The sequence below is a fragment of the Labrus bergylta genome, chromosome 15, assembly GCF_963930695.1.
Source record: "Labrus bergylta chromosome 15, fLabBer1.1, whole genome shotgun sequence".
NCBI lineage: Eukaryota > Metazoa > Chordata > Actinopteri > Labriformes > Labridae > Labrus > Labrus bergylta.
In genome coordinates this window covers 17,681,246-17,701,635 of record NC_089209.1, presented here as the reverse complement: position 1 = coordinate 17,701,635, position 20,390 = coordinate 17,681,246, and the positions used below count along the sequence as shown (strand labels likewise).

At 39.4% G+C, this 20,390-nt stretch overlaps 1 protein-coding gene and 1 long non-coding RNA gene across 2 annotated transcripts; one reads left to right on the top strand and one right to left on the bottom strand.

The window, feature by feature from the left end:
• Positions 1–135: 135 nt before the first annotated feature.
• On the bottom strand, positions 136–2,075 carry fkbp3 (FKBP prolyl isomerase 3). Its single transcript, XM_020632430.3, has 7 exons — positions 1,924–2,075; positions 1,435–1,536; positions 1,239–1,337; positions 992–1,127; positions 813–880; positions 608–705; positions 136–445 (listed from the first exon to the last, which is right to left on the bottom strand). The coding sequence occupies exons 1-7, from the start codon at positions 2,026–2,028 to the stop codon at positions 391–393; spliced, it is 663 nt and encodes a 220-aa protein (XP_020488086.1). The 5' UTR covers positions 2,029–2,075; the 3' UTR covers positions 136–390.
• Positions 1,435–8,534, top strand: LOC114920242 (uncharacterized). Its single transcript, XR_003808555.2, has 2 exons — positions 1,435–1,564; positions 3,662–8,534. It is a non-coding gene; the product is annotated as an uncharacterized lncRNA (long non-coding RNA).
• The last annotated feature ends 11,856 nt before the right edge of the window (positions 8,535–20,390 follow it).

The window sequence follows — 20,390 nt, the reverse complement described above, 5'->3', positions numbered from 1 at the left end:
CACTGTTCACTACCAGAACCTAAACACAATGTTATACAGTTAACATGAAAATAAGACTGATCAACAGCAACCAACAAGTACATGGAGAAGAAGTGGTTTCATCAATAGAGCAGAAAATAAATAATCAGTCCCTCGTCTCTGAAACGGGTTTATTTCTCATTTACATCATACATGCAAAAGAACAAAACAATACAGACATTAAGGTTTCAGGGTGTCTCATATTTACATTATTGACAAGCCAAAACTTAAAACGCTGGCCGTTCCTTGAATCGAGACAAAGCAGAAACAGAACGGTGCAATCCAATCATTTTAAATTTAACCACTACACCAGCAGGTATTTAATTCCCTGTCCTGGAAATGTAGTGCATGCGGGCCAAAAAATCTCCTCAGTTAATCCACCGACACCAGCTCCACCTCAAAGATCAGCTTCGCATTGGGAGGGATCCTGGTAGAACCGGAGTTAAGAATAAACAACAGCTGATGCAGAATGAAAGCCTTCTTTTTTAAAAAATCAAAGCAGACTATTAAACATATTATTAACACTCAAATAATTACAGGACACACACAGAGTAAAAAAAAAAAAAAAAACAGCTTAAGAGAAGGATACTTGGAATCAGGGAGACCCTTTCTTCCGTAGGCCCACTCTGGCTCAATCTCCAGCCGAGCGGTTTCACCCTTACTCATTGTTAGAAGGGCCTCGTCCCACTGTAAAAGAAGAGATTTGCAAACGATGATGCGTAGGTAAGAGATGCGTCGCATTTTCAAACTGACAGAAATGTAGAGTCCAGTGTGAAAGAATCAGAATCACTCACTCCTCTGATGACTCTGCCCAAGCCAACTTTAAAGGTAAGTGGCTTCGTTTGCTTCTTCTTTCTTGCAGCTGCAGAGAGACAACAGATGAGAGTTTAAGCCCTTGGTAATGATTTCAATCAGTATAAACGACCATGGTGCTCCCACCGTTTCTGGTGGAGTTGCACTTTTTCTGACATACTTGTGGGAATATTTGTGTCGAAGACGGTTCCATCCTCCAAGGAGCCCGTGTACCAGCAGCCCACAACCTCTCCTTTCTTTGGAAAGTTTTCTTTGTCACCTTTCTTCAGCACTGCCTTTTTGTACTTGGGTGGACCCTACAGAAAACAACAGAGGATCAGCTCTTTAACAGCTGTATTATGTGTAATATGTGCAGAGCGATGACTGACAACAAAGAAACACGATGAATTTAAATTCTGGCCAGGCACCTCATCTACAACTTCTGTCTTGGCCTCTTTGGTTTTCTCTTCCACTTTCACAGCTTTCATCTGCTCAGTAACAACTTCAACCTCGGTGCCTTTGAATTTCTGCAAATGAGCAATAAATCATGAATCACACATATTAGTTGTTGGGTCATCCAAACCACACAGGTGTAATGTTTAAACACTCATTATCAACACTTACTTTGCACTCAAACAGCTGATTGTAGGCGATGATCAGTTGCTCTTTCTTCGCTGTTTTGGCAACATTTTTGATGTTTCCCAGCAGCTTGTGTTCATTGAGGAACTGAAACGGAAGACAGACAAGTTTGAAGGTAAGAAATGTATTTAACCAAAGTCTTAATACTCTTTAACATAGATGGCAGGTTACGGTTCTTCAATTACAAAATTACAAAAAAAAAAAAAAAAAACACCGACAGGCACATAAGTCTATTTGTCCTGGTGTCGTATGACGTAACGAGCTGTGTGTTATATGTGAACAGTGTAATACATGTGTGTGTATTATTGAGTGTGTTGTGGTACACTGCGTCTAACACGATGCTACAGCACAACATCCTTCCTGATGTGGCTCCATAAGCTAACCATGCTGCATGCTGCGAGTCACAGAGCATTTACACTTTATGCATCAACAAATCAAAGAATGAAACCCGAGAGTCAAAGGTGATAAACAAACCGAATGTGCTGCATTGTCCTGAATGAACTTTATGATGTCTTTTTTGGGGAAATCGTCATTTTTGAGCTGCTCATCGCTCCACTCCCGTGTTGGTTCATCCGCCATTTTAAGTGGCGAACTGTTCAACTTTGACCCTTGTGGCGTATATTAAAAAACTGTGAAAACTTATCCTTTTATATGTCGGGCACATTATTTAACGCGTGTTTTTTCAGTGGATATTCCGGATGATTTAGAAAACTCAACAAATCCGCATAAAAAAGAAAGAAACGTCAACAGCGGAAAGGTTTCAAACATTTATTTATTTATCGCATGAGATGTCAATATTAGTTTAATCCATAATATATACACAGAATAAGCAATAATTGAGTCTGAGTCCATTCAAGTGCGCCTATATTTATATGAAAAACTGAACATTATTAGGCTACAGGAAGTCACATTTCTCTAAGGTGTTTTCTGCAGTTTTCTGCCACCTAGAGGAAAACATGGACATGATGTGACTTTATACAATGATCAAATTAACAAGTAAACACATTCAAACAAAGTCATAGTCTTACAGAAGACACTTCTACTGTTGTTTTAAAGGCAAGTTGTGATTGTCGGGATACAGTTCGTGGTTTATCAGAACAAGATTCATACTTTTTGTTTAGCTTATAGTAACTTTGTGTAAAATACATATAGACCTATTTCACATTCGACATTTGCATTCCTACATAATCCTTGCGGTCAGTCCCCTGTATATATCCAGTACTTTATCTAAACTCCTTGTTCATGTTTACCTTTTTATTTGTATTCATTTCTTATTTCACCATTATTTATTCTGGTAAGTCCCATTGAGATCAGAGATCTCTTTTCCAAGTCAGACCTGACCAAGAATAGCAGCAAGACACAGTTTCAACAACAAAAACATTCAGACTCATATAGTCGCATTTCAAAATAAGACGATTACAAAAATAACATACAGAAAATTTGGATTCAAGACTCCTAGGGATTTTAAAATATTCAGACAGACCTTTGTGCACATGTGGTGACAATAACAGTGTACAATTATAATATATTATAAAATAGGCCTATTGAAAAGACGCTTTATAGTGCATATAAAACCTGCCAAAGGTGGTGTAAGCTGCCTTTGGTGAAAGAAGAGTTGGCTGGTGTTCGTACTGTGGTGTCACTCACCTACTGAGAGAAAATATACAGTATGTTATAAACAGTGCTGCTTAAACGCAATCAGGATTGTTTTGAGACAAATGCTTCTGTCTATGTGTAGTTTTCCTGCTCTGGTGGTACCTTTTATTAATTTAAAAGGCGGTAATAAAACAAATCTAATATTACAAGATCTTTTTGGGTCTGTTCCCCCAAAAAATGAGAAGGCTACATGACTTACTACAGGGCCTGAGGTAAGACAGGAACATATTAGAAGATAGTGTTATAATGTATGATAGGAACGGCATAAACCACTTGACCTTTCTAAAACAACGATTTCATGAAAAATCATTTGTCACTATCAAACAGCATTGTGTTAGCATTCAATCACTTACGCTAACATTACTGTTAGCAAAGTATGGATTCATTAGTGTAGGTAGACTAGTCCGGACACCAGAAGCCTCCTCACTTGTTCATGTCTGATGAAGGACCAGGGCCTGTGACGTCACATGTGGTGATGTATTTCATGAAATGTGATCTGGAGCAGCTTCTGGTGTGTGTACTCAGTCTTACTGTTGCCTTTGTATTTATTGTCCAGCACCCAGTACTCAACGATTCAACACCTTCAGCACCCAGTACTCAACGATTCAACACCTTCAGCACCCAATACTCAACGATTCAACATCTTCAGCACCCAGTACTCAACGATTCAACACCTTCAGCACCCAGTACTCAACGATTCAACATCTTCAGCACCCAGTACTCAACGATTCAACACCTTCAGCACCCAGTACTCAACGATTCAACATCTTCAGCACCCAGTACTCAACGATTCAACACCTTCAGCACCCAGTACTCAACGATTCAACATCTTCAGCACCCAGTACTCAACGATTCAACATCTTCAGCACCCAATACTCAACGATTCAACATCTTCAGCACCCAGTACTCAACGATTCAACACCTTCAGCACCCAGTACTCAACGATTCAACATCTTCAGCACCCAGTACTCAACGATTCAACACCTTCAGCACCCAGTACTCAACGATTCAACACCTTCAGCACCCAGTACTCAACGATTCAACACCTTCAGCACCCAGTACTCAACGATTCAACACCTTCAGCACCCAATACTCAACGATTCAACACCTTCAGCACCCAGTACTCAACGATTCAACACCTTCAGCACCCAGCACTCAATGATTCAACACCTTCAGCACCCAGTACTCAACGATTCAACACCTTCAGCACCCAGTACTCAATGATTCAACACCTTCAGCACCCAGTACTCAATGATTCAACACCTTCAGCACCCAGTACTCAATGATTCAACACCTTCAGCACCCAGCACTCAATGATTCAACACCTTCAGCACCCAGTACTCAACGATTCAACACCTTCAGCACCCAGCACTCAACGATTCAGATGTGAGTGCACAACACAATCAAAACATAATGTAAGCATTCCAGTCCTTCAATAATAGTAGCCATGAAGTGGCTGAATGCCAACATTAGCTTTGGCCTGATGGCAGTTTTTTTTATTGATATTATTATTTGAAAGATATTTTGTATTGTTTTAACATCAAGTTCGGCAAAATGTCCCTGAGTATCTTTGCTTCTGGGCGGCAGTAACTCAGTCCTTAGGGACTTGGGTTGTGGACCAGAGGGTCACCGGTTCAAGTCCTGATGTGGACCATATTATGGCAGTTGGTCTGGTAGCTGGAGAGGTGCCAGGGCACTGCCGAGGTGCCCTTGAGCAAGACACAGAACCCCCAACCGCTCTGGTGCGCTCTCTGCTTAGCAGCTTGTAGGAGCCCCACTCTGACATCTCTCCACCAGCACATGTCCACAGGTCCTGTTTGTGCGTGTGATTCGGACCTATGAGTGTGAGAAGCATGTGTCTCAATAACAGAGCGTAAACCAGAATTTCTCTCAGGCATTAATAAAGTACATACATTTTTAAAGACATTTAAAACAAATCAATTGCCTATTCAATTGCTTACTAACCAGGAGATGGTGAAATAATAATGATTTGTTAGATTCAATGCATTAAAAAATGTACAACATAACGACACAGCAGGACTTGATCATACTCCAGCTGAAGCCTGAGTGTGATATCAGAGGAAGAAGCTGCTATGTAAAGAAGGTCAGTAGCTTTGATTACAAGTGCAAGTCTAAACACTTCATCACACTTCTATCTTGTTCAAATTCCACCTTTAAAACTGCACAAATAACGACCCTTTGAAGTGTTTAGATCTAGTCTTATTGTGTTGTCTTCATATCACAGCAGTTGCCTATTTCTCCTACAGTTTCCATTCACAGTCTGCAGCTGCTTCACCACAGACAGGAAAGCAATCATGCAAAAACTGTTGTCATGAACCAGTGCACTCTTTCATGGTTTAATCTTAGCTTTTTTTAATATCCTGTTCACTCAGTCACTTTTTAAAAAGTTCACAGTTTCAGTACATTAAGCCTCACACTGCATCTGAATGATGCACAAAGAGGTCCACTGTATAAACTACAGATCTTATTACCAAGTATAATAATCTTATTTTTAGATGAAAATAATGCAGATGGTCTTGTTCTAAGTGTAAATGGATTATCTTGTATTTTCAAAGGGAGCTCATGTTACATCATTTTAAAGTTAAACCTGTCTTTTCTTGATAAGCAACTTTTGTGTTTTAACTTTATCAATATTTTTGTTAAAAGCACTAAAAGAATAGTTAAACAATAATCTTATTTAAAGCACAAGCTCTATAATTGACACAAGTCATTGTAAAAGATGGAGAAAAAAGTGAAAGCAAAATCTTTTGAAAATAAAAATGCAATGAGTAAAATAACATTTTAGGTTGATGTTTGCCATCAACGCATGTAGCTCTATTAGCTTCAAGCAGGCTGGTTTCGCTCATGCTTTCTATCAGCCTGCTGCCTCTCTCATGGTCTTTATGTCAGTCTCATCTTTGTTGCATCAGCAGGCCTTTCTGTTTGTGCCCTGCTGCTCCTCTGGAAATCTTTGCTCCTCGCACCAGCGATGAAAGATTTGACATAAAAAGAACTTGTATGAATACGTCTCCCAGCTGACCCTGTCTGGTTCTATTCATCAGTAACCTTGAGAAAAAGCAGTGAGAAGAGGATGATGAACCGTTCTGCTCTGGTTACAAGACAACAGCAGTGATGAGAGGGATACTGAAATTTATTTTTAGAGGAATCTTTCCCAGGCTCCATAACAGCAAAATATACAAAAACTGAATAAAATAGGCCTCACCTTGGTTTTGATTCTGTAGCATTATGTTACTTTTTGGTTGAAAGCTTTGTTTACAGCTCTGACTTCTCAGTTATCACTGCCAGAGGCATATTTAAAATGTTGTCATTTTCTATGTCTCTCCCTTTCATTCATATGCCGCCAGTGTGATGTTTAGTTTTGCACTGAGGAGTGATGTCTCTGTCTTTATGAGTTTCTGGATGCATCACAGGAGGTTTCAGGAGTAAAAAAAAAAAGGCTCATGTCTGGTGCATTGTGTTGTGATGAAGTGTTTCTGTGGAATGCAAAGCTGAGGAGCTTAAATGTGCTCACTGATGCAGCTCCTGAGAGCTCTTCACATCCACAGGTTACACAAACAAGTGATACACACTCCCAGAGATGTGCCTCTCAGCTCAGAGATCTCAAACAATAAATTCCTCCAGTAATGTTAGAAAACCCATATCCTGAGATACTCTCAATTCAAGCACAAGCACTGTCAGTCAAAGCTTTATTTTAGCTTCTGACAAGTCAACAATGTCTGATGGGGAAACTGTGTTTTATGCATAAAAAGAAAACAAAATACCATTTTCTTGTTGTAAAGTTGATATCAGGGTCATATTTTAACACCAAAAAGGCATTATTGTTACTCAGGTTAACAATAGCTGACTTTTCTCCACCAGGAGCTGACTCTTTATCACAGTTCTATTGAAGAACTTAACTCTTCTCATGGATGCAAAACTAAAAGAGCTCTCACTTCCTAATTAGGTTCTTAATTGGCTGATTCTATCTTTTCTTCTTTGGACATAAAATGTAAGTTACATACTAACAATGTGAAGCAGCCAAGCAAAAGAAATGTCACCCTTTAAAGGTCTTGCTTAATTTGTTGTGTTATTATCCTGATAGTGCTGGATCAGCTACAGAGGAAAATTCAATATTTTGATTTAATTTAACTGCAGATTCCAAATGAGGATGCATGTTATTGCTCTGAAAAAAAATGGGAAATTGCATCAAAAGATTTCACTTAGTAGCTTATTTTGCCATTTTATTGCCTAAAATAAGGAGGAACACAAAAAAAGAACTCAAAAACAGAGTTCAGCCTGCTACAGATTTCTTTTTGTCATTGACAATAAAGATGTGTTCAGCTTCTTCAGAAAGATATTTATTTATTTTAACTGGATAATTTAGGATCTGCATAAATAACAAAGTATGGCCTACACATTTTCTACATGTAAAGTGCATCCATCCATCCATACTTCCATCCATCACGCCTTTCATTCATCCTTCTATCCATCCATCCATCAGGTTCACGTTAGTCAATAGAATTTCCCTCTGGGTGCAGTTACACATTTAAACCACCAGGGGCCAGTATGTACACATGGTTGATATGAATGACGTTGGTTCTTAAACCCATCTACACAAGATTGATATTTTCAATATATGAGGAAGTTACAATAAGATTTGACAGAAGGGAAAATTGGTTATGATTCATTGTGTTGAAGAGTGTAACAATAATAAATACCATAAACAATGACAATAAATAACTGATTTGTAATGCTGCTCTGCAACAGAACAAACAATTCACAGTCTGGGTGGATGATGTTACATCAGTGTTTGTGGTTGAAATGCCAAGTGTCCCTTGTTGAAAGGCAAAATAAATAACGGGTCATTCCGTATATGTAACCATTAATTTACTGTGTTTTTTGTTAGCAATTCTACAAATGATTACTGAACTTTCAAAGTGTCCCTGGATGAACAATAGATCCCTTATAAGTGTAATTTTGCTAGTTATGGTTAATGGACTTAGACTTTAATAATGCTTTTCTAATATTCTGACTACGCTACATGACACATTCACCGAGGGCAGGTCCTGCAACGTAAAGTGCCAAACCATCCAACTGTACTACTCCATCTATCCACTCGTCAATAGCGTGGAATCAATTTTGGGTTTGTGTTGTTCATGTACACTTGGACATGTGACTGTAGGAGCTGGGGATGAAACCCCCCCACCTTTAAGTAGCGAGATGACCGACTGCACAAATGTTCCTGTTAAATGACTGTAAACTACAGGCAGCTACATTTACATGCCTCTTAATGCTATGATACATTGTACATATTCTGTAATCTACAGTGATGGTTAACTACTGTAAACTATAACTGTACTGTGTTGTACATCTTCTATGAGATATGAATCGTGTTGAATATAATGCAATAAACAAAGCTGCACATTTTAGACTACTTGTCTAAGCATACTGAAGAGAACACATTCTTGTTACCTTGAAATGACAACAGGAACACCTGGATACAGTGTGGGCTATTCAGTCTAACATTTCTGTGAAGAGATGTGTTGTGGGAAAAAATAAAGCTCTAAAGACAATGGGGAATAATTGATTTATTTACAGTGTTTTATTGGTAAAGGGACCATGTACAATGTTGAACACAAATGTTGCCATTTCATGCAGTGTACCAGAGTTAGCTTAGAGATAGTTTATATCTGAAGATTTAAAGTGCTCTTTTGCTGCACAGCTTTCTGTCTTAGACGCCTCTGTCTCCTGGTTCGTCTTTCTCTCCCTCCTCGCAGGGCTGATACCAGTTCAGTGCCAAGATGTAAGGGTGCTGTAGTTCAAGATTAATTTTACTTAACATAAAAATATTCTATTAGAAATTGTCCAGCAACAAATGATTACAGAGAGCCTTGTCTTGTTTATTACAAGCTTATCAAAATGAAAGCAAAATGAAACACCAAGTCTACATTTGCTGACTGTATTGTCTTTGTTGACTTGTTTGCTGAGAAATTCTATTTCTACATATGGAAATTAAATACATCATGAGGTGTCTGGCAGCATGGCTCAGGAGAGGAAATACAATTGTGTCCATTCAGCAGCTAACTTGGAGGAGGCTTTGACTAACATCTGCCCAAATGAACATATTGACACACAGCAAGGAACACTTACAGTCATTTTGACCGTTAACAGTCAACCTGACACAAAATGACACAAATGATAAAAGGTGAGCTTTTCATTATAGATTGCACGTACATTGTTAAGAGCAGCATGGCCAATTTGTGCTGTGAAAGACAGTACAAGACAAAGTTGGTGATATGAGAAAGGACACCTCTTCCCGAGAGATGAGAGAAAGTGGTCTTTATTTTTTCTTCATCTTTCCTCTATCATAGTCAAATTAAATCTCTAGTTACTGTTTTATACTTTTCACCTTCTTAAGGTTGACTGTGTTTTAGTCGAGGTGGCGAGACATGAGGCAACATCTTCTAGGTCATATTGTCAGTCTTGAGCTACCAAAAATACTGTATTATACCATTTTTTACAACAGCCTGCTGTTATGGTTTTTTCCTTAAAGGCCTAATTTTTATAATAATCAACTGAAAACAGTACACTACTATTCAGAATTCGTCTTAATTTTACAGAAAACTGTTAAAGGTAGCCACTGTATCAACTGAACCTGAACCAAATCAATTAAGTTTCCCCCATGTTGTATACAGGAGGAATAACTGAGAAATGTCATCCTGCCAATCTTTTCTTAATACTGAACGTTTGTTTAGTTTCATTCATTTGCAGTCCTTGAGTTTCCTCATCAACCTTCAGTATGAACGATTCTAAACAGAAATCCCTATAGTGTTGATTGGATGAAGCAGAAAGGAAATACAGCAGATTGTAAAAAAAAGAAAATCAGTGAGGTCAGATTGTCGTCCAATTGTATGATAAATAATGTAGTTATTGCCAAATAAATCAAATCATATCCTCAATGCCAGTGAGGAACACACAACAACACAGACATTAGCAACTTATGCACGAGACGGGTAGTCGGGCTGGAACTCTCCCCCAGAAGCATTTTTCCATCTTCTCCTCTCCCCTCCTACTTCCTCTTGCAGCAGAGGAATTAAAGGCTTTCATAATGGAAATCATCTCTCGGTGGCCTTGGTCCACTGTGGATAATGTGTTTTCTGCTCAGAGCCTAATAAGCTCCCTCTAAGCCATATGGCAAGCTCAGTTCACCTGCCTGTGCCCCAGGCTGTGAGAATATATCTTTAGCTTCTTATGGAGTCGAATTCATATGCTGCTGCCGCTAAAACCAACAGCTTACACTTCATGTGATGGAGGAAGAGCATCTTGGGAGTTGGGAGGGTCAAAAACTCATAGCAGCGAGACAGTTGGAACTGTAACAAAATCAAAACAAACTTCACCTAATTGCCAATATTGTTTTTTTCGATACCAAAACCAGTATCCTTATGGGCTTCCAATACAACCTTCATGAGGCATCTTATATCAACAGGTACACCATCTAAAGGAAAACAAGTAACTTTTCCACTTTAAAACAAAAAAAGGCATCTACCCCATCCATATCTGCAGATCGTCCTCGTCATCTGCTTAGCTGTATGTAAGTTTGACAGCAGGACAGTTGGCCCGTCTCGATACTGTTTGATTTAATGTCTGAAGCCTAGAGAGGGAAGAGGATGGTGACGGAAGAAACTAAGAATAGAAAACTAGAAAGTGACCGAGCATGAAGCAGAATGTAAGTTTATCCCTGCAGAAATAATTCATAACTGATGGCCAAGTAACGATAAGCTGTATCGTTATCAGTGTCATCGTTGTTTCATGGTTAGCAGCTTTACTGAGGGAAGAAAGTCATCTAGGCTTATCCAAGTAATGTCTCAGGCATGAATACAAAATAAATAAATAAATCACAATTAAGCAGAGCCCAAAAAAACCCAACAATTTTCAGGCAAATTGTTATGTTACAAAAATAAATAATTAACAATGTGGTATTAATTTATTTATCAAAAGATAGCAAAATGTTAGCATTAAGTGTTCTTCCACCAGCAATATGTATATTTTCTCAAGGGTACTGACCTTTGGCCAATACTCACGCCTAGATATTTATTGGAAAAAAAACATGCTATTGTAATATCTCCAAAACTGCCTTTAAAAAAATAATAAAAAAGACAAAGTCAGGATTTAGGTGCTGTACTGCAGGTGTAATGGTCAATCGATTTTCTCCCAGTAATGGTTCCAGGTATCATCATGCCTGTCCAACATGCTGCACCTGGCTTTGGAACATTTCCAATCCACACTTAAGCCTACAGATCTGTAGTCTCAGTACTATAGCCTGCGCCTGCCCTGTCAGATCAAATATCTGGGCTACATGCCGTGAAATGGGGCTTATTAAGAGTTTAACTGAGATCAGCCCAGCCCAGATTTGAGGCCTGCAAAGGGAAAGCGGGAAATCACTCACCTGAAAAATCTCAAAATCTCAAGAAGTGGGTGGCATAAGGGGCTGCTATCAGTCATCGGAGGCTTTGCTGTACAGCACTACGCGCTCACTCTCCCTTCTGTCTCTGTGATGCATCATCTGTTAACTGCTAATTAGAAACCAAAGAGAAAAGATGGATTTGAAGTTTCAATTGGAACTCGTCCCACTATGATATCTCACAGGGCTTAAAGGGACAGCCTGGTGAGCCACATGCTCCGAGAAACTCTTGTCTTCTTGCATTTCTCTCACACTGTCTGTTTGCATTCAAACAATACAATTTGTGACTTCATCCTCAGTGCACATTTTAAATCTAAAACTCTGAGCTATAACTTTATACATATTTATGTGTTATGTTAACAGCTCAACTTTATTTGTTCTTCTATACCTAACTACACAACTTTGGCAGTGGGTGTTTTGACCATGACATTTTATTTTATTTTACTTGAAACTGTCTCCAGACTTTGTAAAGAATGTGAACTCAGAATCTGTTAGGTAAAGATAATACAGCAGTTACACTGCACATCCACTAAAAAAGAAATAAGGTTAAAAGCCGAATTACGTTAAAGATGGTTGCAGTCTGTCTGTCCCCATGTCTGATTGCCATGAACTTAGTTATAGACATTCATTCTTCTTATATAATGAATCCTGATTACTTTGGTAAGGTAATAATATTCAGGTAATTGCCTGAATATTCCTCTTTCACCACTATGAGTTAAACATTTGTAGTTCAGTGGGAAATGTTTAAACAACTAACGCATGAATTGCTGTGATATTTGTTACAGGATGCATTGTTAAAATCTGACTTGTTCTCCAGCTTCATCACAGGGGAAAAAATCCATTTGATGACCAGGTTCATGTGAAACTTAACATTAGCATCCCTTAATTAACTTGTAATAGTCCAAGTCCAGTAAATGTAGTATTATTGCAGTACCAAATATCACCACAAGGGGGTGCCTTGTTGGTCATGTTCAATGGGGAGGGCAGTTCCATTCAGAAAGCCTATGTTATGAGTAGTGCATAAAGTAATTTCCATAGTTTACAGTGCACTTTGATTTGTAAACTCTGGGAACATTTTTGTTATATGTGCAGAATTTAGCTTACCAGCTGTCCCAATCCTTAAATGCAAATATCCCGCTACCTTAACAAGCTAAGTGCTTGTTAAGAAAATAAACATTCTAGACTAAGGTGGCTGATATGATAAACATTATGCCTGCTAAATAGCAGCACGTTAGCATTGTCATTATAATGAAGCATTTAGCTCAGAACTGCTAGTATGGCTATACACTCGCAAATTAATTACTTTTTTTTTTTTAACATTCTGACAAGTTGCAATATGGACCTATCTGCAAAAAGCTGCCGTACAACTCTCACACATTATTTAGAGGTGGTAATTATTGAAAAAATAGGCCTGAAGCCGGAGAAGGAAACTGGATGAGGAAAATCTCCAACATATAACTTCTAACATTAATAAAAGCTCTCATCAATCACATGTCCCATCTATGAACCAGTGAAATAGCTCACCCAAATGAAATGAAGCCAAGATATCTACCGTCGTCTGACACATGCAGATCACACAGAGATCATGCTACAATAAAAATGACACTATTCTGTACATGTGCTACTCACGTGGTCCCTTGTACACAAAACACACACCTGCCAACACATGAAGCGATGTTGTCTCATCCTTCAATCCAGATATCGTCCCTCAGCCTGAGATCAAGGCCCCATCTCACCCAAACACACACAAACCACACACTCTCCCTGCCCCCACCCTAAGGATCCATCACCAAACAGAGCTTTGATTTGTGTTTACCAACCTTGGGATGAGGTTCGCACGTGTGTCCCCCGAAGGGGAAACCTCTGGACAAAAATGGTCGATGCACCGCAGTAGTGAGGGGAATTCTGATTAGAGAAAAGGTTCTGAGTCAGAGGCAGAGCTAAGTGACATTGAAAGGCATATGTCAAAACTGAAGGTTTGGATTATGAGCCCTTTTTTTCCAGCTTAATTTGATTTGAGTGTGACAAGTGCACACCATGATGGAAAGCTAATATTTTTAATTTCAGGAAACAGAATGAGGGGAGACTGGGCGCATTTATCTCTTACAATCATAACGCTGAATTCCATATTATTGATTTGTTCTTCATTTGGAAATATGCCAATTGTCAGAGCTACATTTTCATTTTTAACTGCTCAGTTTTGTGGCTGAATATATTTCATGGTGATACAGAATAATGTAAGCATGTTGGTAATTCCACATTTTATAAAGCAGTGTGTTTACAAAAGACATTCTCTGCCCGTATCAGCCTCTGTTAAAGCCATGTTAAGATACTCAACAAGCCAAGTTTCAACAAATAATGTTTCCCTGGTATTAAAAAGGATGTATCTCCTCTTCTTATCAGGATACCAAATAACACACGGAGAGCCTTTTTCAAACTTGGGATATAGTGACTTCTTGTCCCATTCCTTCAAAGATTGGATTGAATTTTGAACCATCCCTGTCTTTAAAGAAAACACAAGCCATCAATGTGCAAGACATTTTTTTTGTGTAATTGAAATTGGGTTCACGTTTGGTCGATGGAATTCCATCATCTTACCTTTCGTTCTATCATCGGGATGAAGCAGGTTTCACCGTGGCTGCCATGTAAAATACATCATGGCTGCAGAGAGAGGACGACTTTCTGATAACAGAACATGTTCTGTGTGCTTAGTATTTATGAAACACCTCCTGAAGGTTATTTCTGAGGCTCAGTCCTCCCTTCAGGGATGACTCAGAACAAGAAAGATGGGCGAAAACATGTGACAGGTAGTGCCATGAAAGTCATAAACTCATTATGTTGTTTGCAAATAAAATTGAACTCCATAAACAGCTAAGGCCAATGCATGAGCCTGGATGCACTTTGGAGGAAGATAAGACAGTTTCGGGGGCAGAGAGGGTATTTCAGCGATGAAGCATTGTGTGTTAAATCCGATTCATGCTCAGGGTACGCACCTGGTGCAGAAACCATAGGACATTAAAGCACGAAAGAGGACACCAGTCATATTTTTATGTGCAGCTGTCCTGCCTTGTCCTCTCCGGCCAGCTGAGCCACTCAGAGTTTGATCAGAATGTGAGGCTGACACGGACAAGGCTCCATGCATTGAACATGAAAGGCTCTGCAAACACCCAGGCAATGGCACGCACACACGCCCACTCTGGCATAAAAAATATTCAGCCATGCATACACAATTTATTTCTGTGTATGTCTCTCATTCACCATAAACATGGTGGCCATTTTCCTCTGATCGCAAAAATACTTTTAGGACTCATCTAGCCTATTTATAAATCATAGAAAACATAGGGAGCATCACAAACTGATATCCTCACACTGATTCACGATTAATCAGCAACTCACAACCACAACGGATAGAAAAAATCTGAGTGTACTACAGGTTTGGTAAAAACAACTTATCAAAGCAGAACCAGCTGAGTCAGATAAATCAATGTTAGCATTCAAACAGTTGGTGATTTGATTCTTTGAAAGCTAACATTACCATTAGCTCCTGTTGACTAACATTACATTTAGCAAATAATTTATTCCTACTTGTATTGCACCCCTACCTGAAGGTACTGCCTCTGCTGTTCACAGGATATATGATGGAGCATTTTGGTTTGGAAAACTGCATTTTTATTGTTACTAAGTATCCTGAATCATAAATACATGTCTGACGTTTGTGATAATCTGCTTTTAAAGCCATCACACTCACTCAAAAAACTTCAATACGTTCAGAACTCCGCAGCCCGTCTCCTCACACACTCCCGCACAAGAGACCACATCACCCCCGTCCTTCATGACCTCCACTGGCTCCCCATCCCCCAGCGCATCAACTTCAAGCTCCTCATCATCACCTTCAAAGCCCTTCACAACCTGGCTCCCCCACTACCTGTCTCACCTCCTCCACCGACACACTCCCACCCGCACTCTCAGGTCTGCAGATGCAAACCTCCTGTCCCCCCCCCCTGCAGGACAAAAGTTCGGTCCTGGGGGGACAGGGCTTTCTCTGTTGCTGCTCCCACCCTCTGGAACTCACTCCCAAAAACCATCAGAGACTCCCCCACACTCACCTCCTTCAAGAAATCCCTCAAAACTCACCTCTTCAACATTGCCTACAACCACTAACTCCCCCCCCTCCCCCTACATTACTTCTCCATTGTACTGTCCTCGTCGTTTTTTGTTTTGTTTTTATGGTTTTATATTTTGTCAAAGCGTCTTTGGGTTCCTAGAAAAGCGCTATAAAAAACAATATATTATTATTATTAGTATTAATAAAGTGATTCACATTTCAGCAAGTTATGAATATTTAAAATGTGGCTTCAGACCTCCTCCCTAGACTTATATTCGTTAGGAGCCCCGGCTACCCCTCTCCATTATGCAAAATGATTTATGGTTAATTACTTTGTGTGATTAAAAAGACTAAATACCAATAATACTTACAATTCAAACGCTGTATCCTCAGCTGTCTGTACTTTTCATTCACTCTCACAATCAAGTTAATCTCAATAATGGAGGAGAGCAATTGCCTGTTCCAGATGATCTGTGGCACCTCTAGCACCTCACACTTTCCACGCTGCCAACCAATCTGTCCGCCTGACAAAATTCATGAAGGTGCCACTTTTAAAGGAGAGGAGGAAGAAAGGTCATGTTTAAATAATGAATCCGTGCACAGGATGAACTACAGCCCTGGTGTCTGTTAGATTATTTTTTTTTGACAAAATTTCTTCAGGTAAAAGAGATGGTGACCACAAGTTCAATCTCTGTTAGAGACACTTGAGGAAAGAGTGGCTAAACTTTGCAAGTGAGAGAAAAAAATGTTCAAACAGGAAAGAATTCTGAGTGTTTGAGTCAAGAAAAAACTTCACAACCTTTAGAAAAGTAATATACAGTATGTGCCTTCTCAAGGTCTTACATACATGTCATCTAAAGAAAAATAGAGACAAAGAGGCACGGCTATGATGATGATGAAGATGATGATGATGATGATGATGGCTGCAATATTGTGTCATTGTTCAGTGGTATTAGCAGAAGGTCAGACTCCCTCATGACAAATAAGCCATTATCTGGATGGTTGAGATGGTCCACTGGGGCTCAGGGCTCGTCGTAAAAGACACAGAGAGAAAGTCTGCGGATGGCTCAGACAGGACCAATGCAGGGGGGTTTTCTAACATGACATGTCAATAAACTGTACAGTTATGTGTTCAATTGGGTGGGCTACCTGGCATCTTCTTCAGTGTATAGTGCTGTGTTACATGCTGCTCCTTAAAATCTTTGGTTAAAGCTGCAGAAAGACAATTAATAGGAACCAAGCTACAATGTATTAATTAGTTGAAAAGGAAAAATCTACTGGTTCAACAGTGTACCCTTTTGAGTGAGTAATGCATATTATACTTTCTTTTAGATAAAGATTACTACCTGAAGCTCTCCGGTCCCTTCTACCAAGCTTTCTGAGGTGCATTTAAATGTTTGGCCACTAGTGGGAAGTGCAAAAAGACACAAAAACAACACCGTCATTTTGTTATCCCTTTTGTTTTGTTCAGCATGTAAGGTAACAATTTACATCCAGCTAGCACAAAATACAGTAGGCATGTATTTGGGGTAGGGCTGACCCCATATAGCCGAGTTTGACGATTCGTTCGTCAGAGCCTCAGTCGACTGCCAGTCTCATAGTCGAGCACAAGGATAATTCCATTCCAGCTATATGTTTTCTACAAATAATTCATCACTCATAGCCTGTCTTGGAAAGAATATCACCTTTGAAACTTTTAACGCAGTTCTGAAAACCACTTGTACTTGAAATCAATCTCCTTAGTGGGTGCATGAAGAAATTAGCACAAAGTATTATTAGAAGCAACATATCCATGATTAGAGAATTTTATTGGCTACAAGAAATGTCCGTCATTGGCACAGTAGGCCATCAGAACAGAGGGAGGCTCCTCTTTCATCAAAGGTTCTCATTAGCTGTTTTGCTATCAAATGTCAAAAAAGGTCAGTGGAATAGCTGCGTTTTACGTTGATCGTTATGGATGTAACGTGTTTGGATTAAGACTATGTAAATCCTTAGTCGGGGAGAGGCCTAATATGGGGATATTGAAATATTCACCTTTTGCTTTTAAAGATACATTTTTGTTAGGTTTTGCCTTAGGGCAGTTGAAGCGGGGAAGAAATGAATCAATGGGCCGCGGCCAGGCCAAGGACTGTAGACTGTGTGTATGTAGGACACCTGCACTAAACTGAGCCCCTAAATATTAACTTTTCTCTTAGCTCTATTTCAGTCTCAACCAAAACCTGAGAAAATAAATGTCTCTTACTTTGTCCACTTGATTGCTAACTTCATCAGTGGGAGGTTATCTGAGCTTCTCCACTTGAGACAGCTGTCTACTGTGTCTGGCAATGATTTAGAAAGCAATGAAACTTATCAAAATTATTAAGGTTAGGGGCCAGAGAACTGAAAAAAAGAACTGAAAGACACTTAATAATTTGGACGATAATTCTCTCTTAGTTTGTCACTCTCTCATTAAAGGAAGTCATTTGATTCAATGTTCGTATTAAAATATGTGCTAGTGCACCTTTAAAGACACTGCACCTGAGACTTTTTCTGTACGTAATGTAAAACAACTTCAGCTTAAAACAGAGACCCTCTGAATGACACATTTTACATTTACAAGAACTACGATGAAGCCTGTTGCATTAAAGTTATGCATTTGTGAATGAAATATATTTGAACCAAAAGCAACATTGAATTAAAGATATATTACAAACTAATGCATCAAATGGCAACATTTAAGTAAAATATTGTACAAGATCCCTTAACAAATAAAATGAACTAAATAATATACATTTATAAAGAAACATATTCCACGTGGTCTGTTTCACCAAACGACAGATCCTTGACTCCATCTTCATTTCCCACTCTTGACTCAACTCTGTAAAAACTGTAAATTGGAACAAAAAAAACCGAGGTCCACATTCTCCTCATCTGGCCACTGTATGAAGCTGTCAGAAAGAACTTCCTGATCCAGGTGACAGCAGCAGAGCCACACCAGGAACCAATGAGATCATGTTTAGCAAAAGAGCCACAATTTATCCACTCAGCTGCACAATTTGTGACTCATTGCCATCTTAGTCATACAGCTACGTAGTTCACTAAATGTTGTTATTTCAGTAATCATTGTATTGTAATTTATAAAATGTAATTAAATGTATCCTTAGATATGTACATGTGTATATATGTATTTATATATATTTAAATATAGGCTACTAAAATATAATATCATTGTGAAACGTGTATATGTTATATTATTGTTGATTGTTTTTGATAATTTTGTTTTAGCAACAACAGTTGTTGTCCTTCATGCCAACAAACTGAACTGAAATGTCAGCAACTTCTCATCGATGAGTCACACAGCTCCCCTGACACATCTAATTTAACCATTTATATTAATAGTATGTTGGAGTTTAATAAACAGCGCACACTTGAGAAATTGAAGTATTAAAACGGTTTAATCAGCGGGCTGTAGATTGGAGTGGTGGCCTCCAGTGGACGAGAGCTTCTGCTCAAGAGCGAGGGATTGTCGTCACATAAACAAATAGGCTGAGAGACGACGAAATGCATACATGATGACACCATTAGACTCTGGCCACATTATCTTAAAACCAGCTCACAAGTTAATTGTCTGCAGTGACTGTGATCCTTGTGTTATGTTAGATCACGCTGAGGCTCGCACATATGTGGATAGAAGTAACACCTTACGACACACGTGGAACAGCGGGTGAACCCACTAGAGTTTAACTGCTTGTCTTTGCATGTTTCTTTACAGAGGTATCGGCGCAATAAAGCAGGATGATGCAATTTAATGTTTCTCTCCGGAACATAAAACGAAGACAGGATGAAGTCCTGCTTTTAAGGCTTGACCCTGCTCCCTGGTGATACTGCATTCAGGAAGACAAGACTCCAGCTCATCCTAATTATTTCTAACTGATGGGCCAATCCATCAAGACAGACAGACTAAGAGAGGGAGGGGGGTGGGGGGGGTGGGGGGGGGGGGGGGAGAGAGGAGGAGGTGATGAAGAGAAACAGGGGAGGACGGTAAGAACACATGCTGAGGCTAAACTACTCTTCCTCTGTTTGATCTCTCTTTCCTGCCCCCCCCCCCCCCACCTTCATTCTTTCTCATCTTTGCCCTTTCACATCTCTTTAATGGTCTCCTGGAGTAATCTCATGCTCTTAACATGAAAAGTACCATCTTTCGTGTGACTGTACAATATATGTGGGAGTTTGCGAGGTAGGTCGATAACACAAATACATGAGGTTGTCTTCTGCGTAGCACGTAATGCACGAGCAAGCCATCCGTTGTCTGAAAAAAGCCAATGTGAATTCAGAGAACCTATTAGCTTTATTCCTCATGTGAGGATTCCATGACAAATGTCGACAGTCCAGGCACATTGGGTCATTAAATTCAGATTTATAAGATTAATATCAATGCTTATCAAAACACTAACGCCCCCCCCCTTTTGCCATCTATGGCCCCAGGCTCCTATTCTCCCCACATGAAGAGAGAGAGACGGATAGACCTAAAGAATGGACATGAGGAAGAGGAAAGGAAAGATAGAGAGAAATTGTCCTCAGCCACAGCAGCTGAGTGCGATTCAGCATCGCGGCATTAGCTGACGTCTCTTGATAACAATGGTAAGGGATTAATCAGTATTCTGTGCGTAGCTCAGGGCTGCACTAGTCCTTTATCACAGCAGCAACTTCGCTCCCCCTCTAAAGGTAAGGTTAAAATGG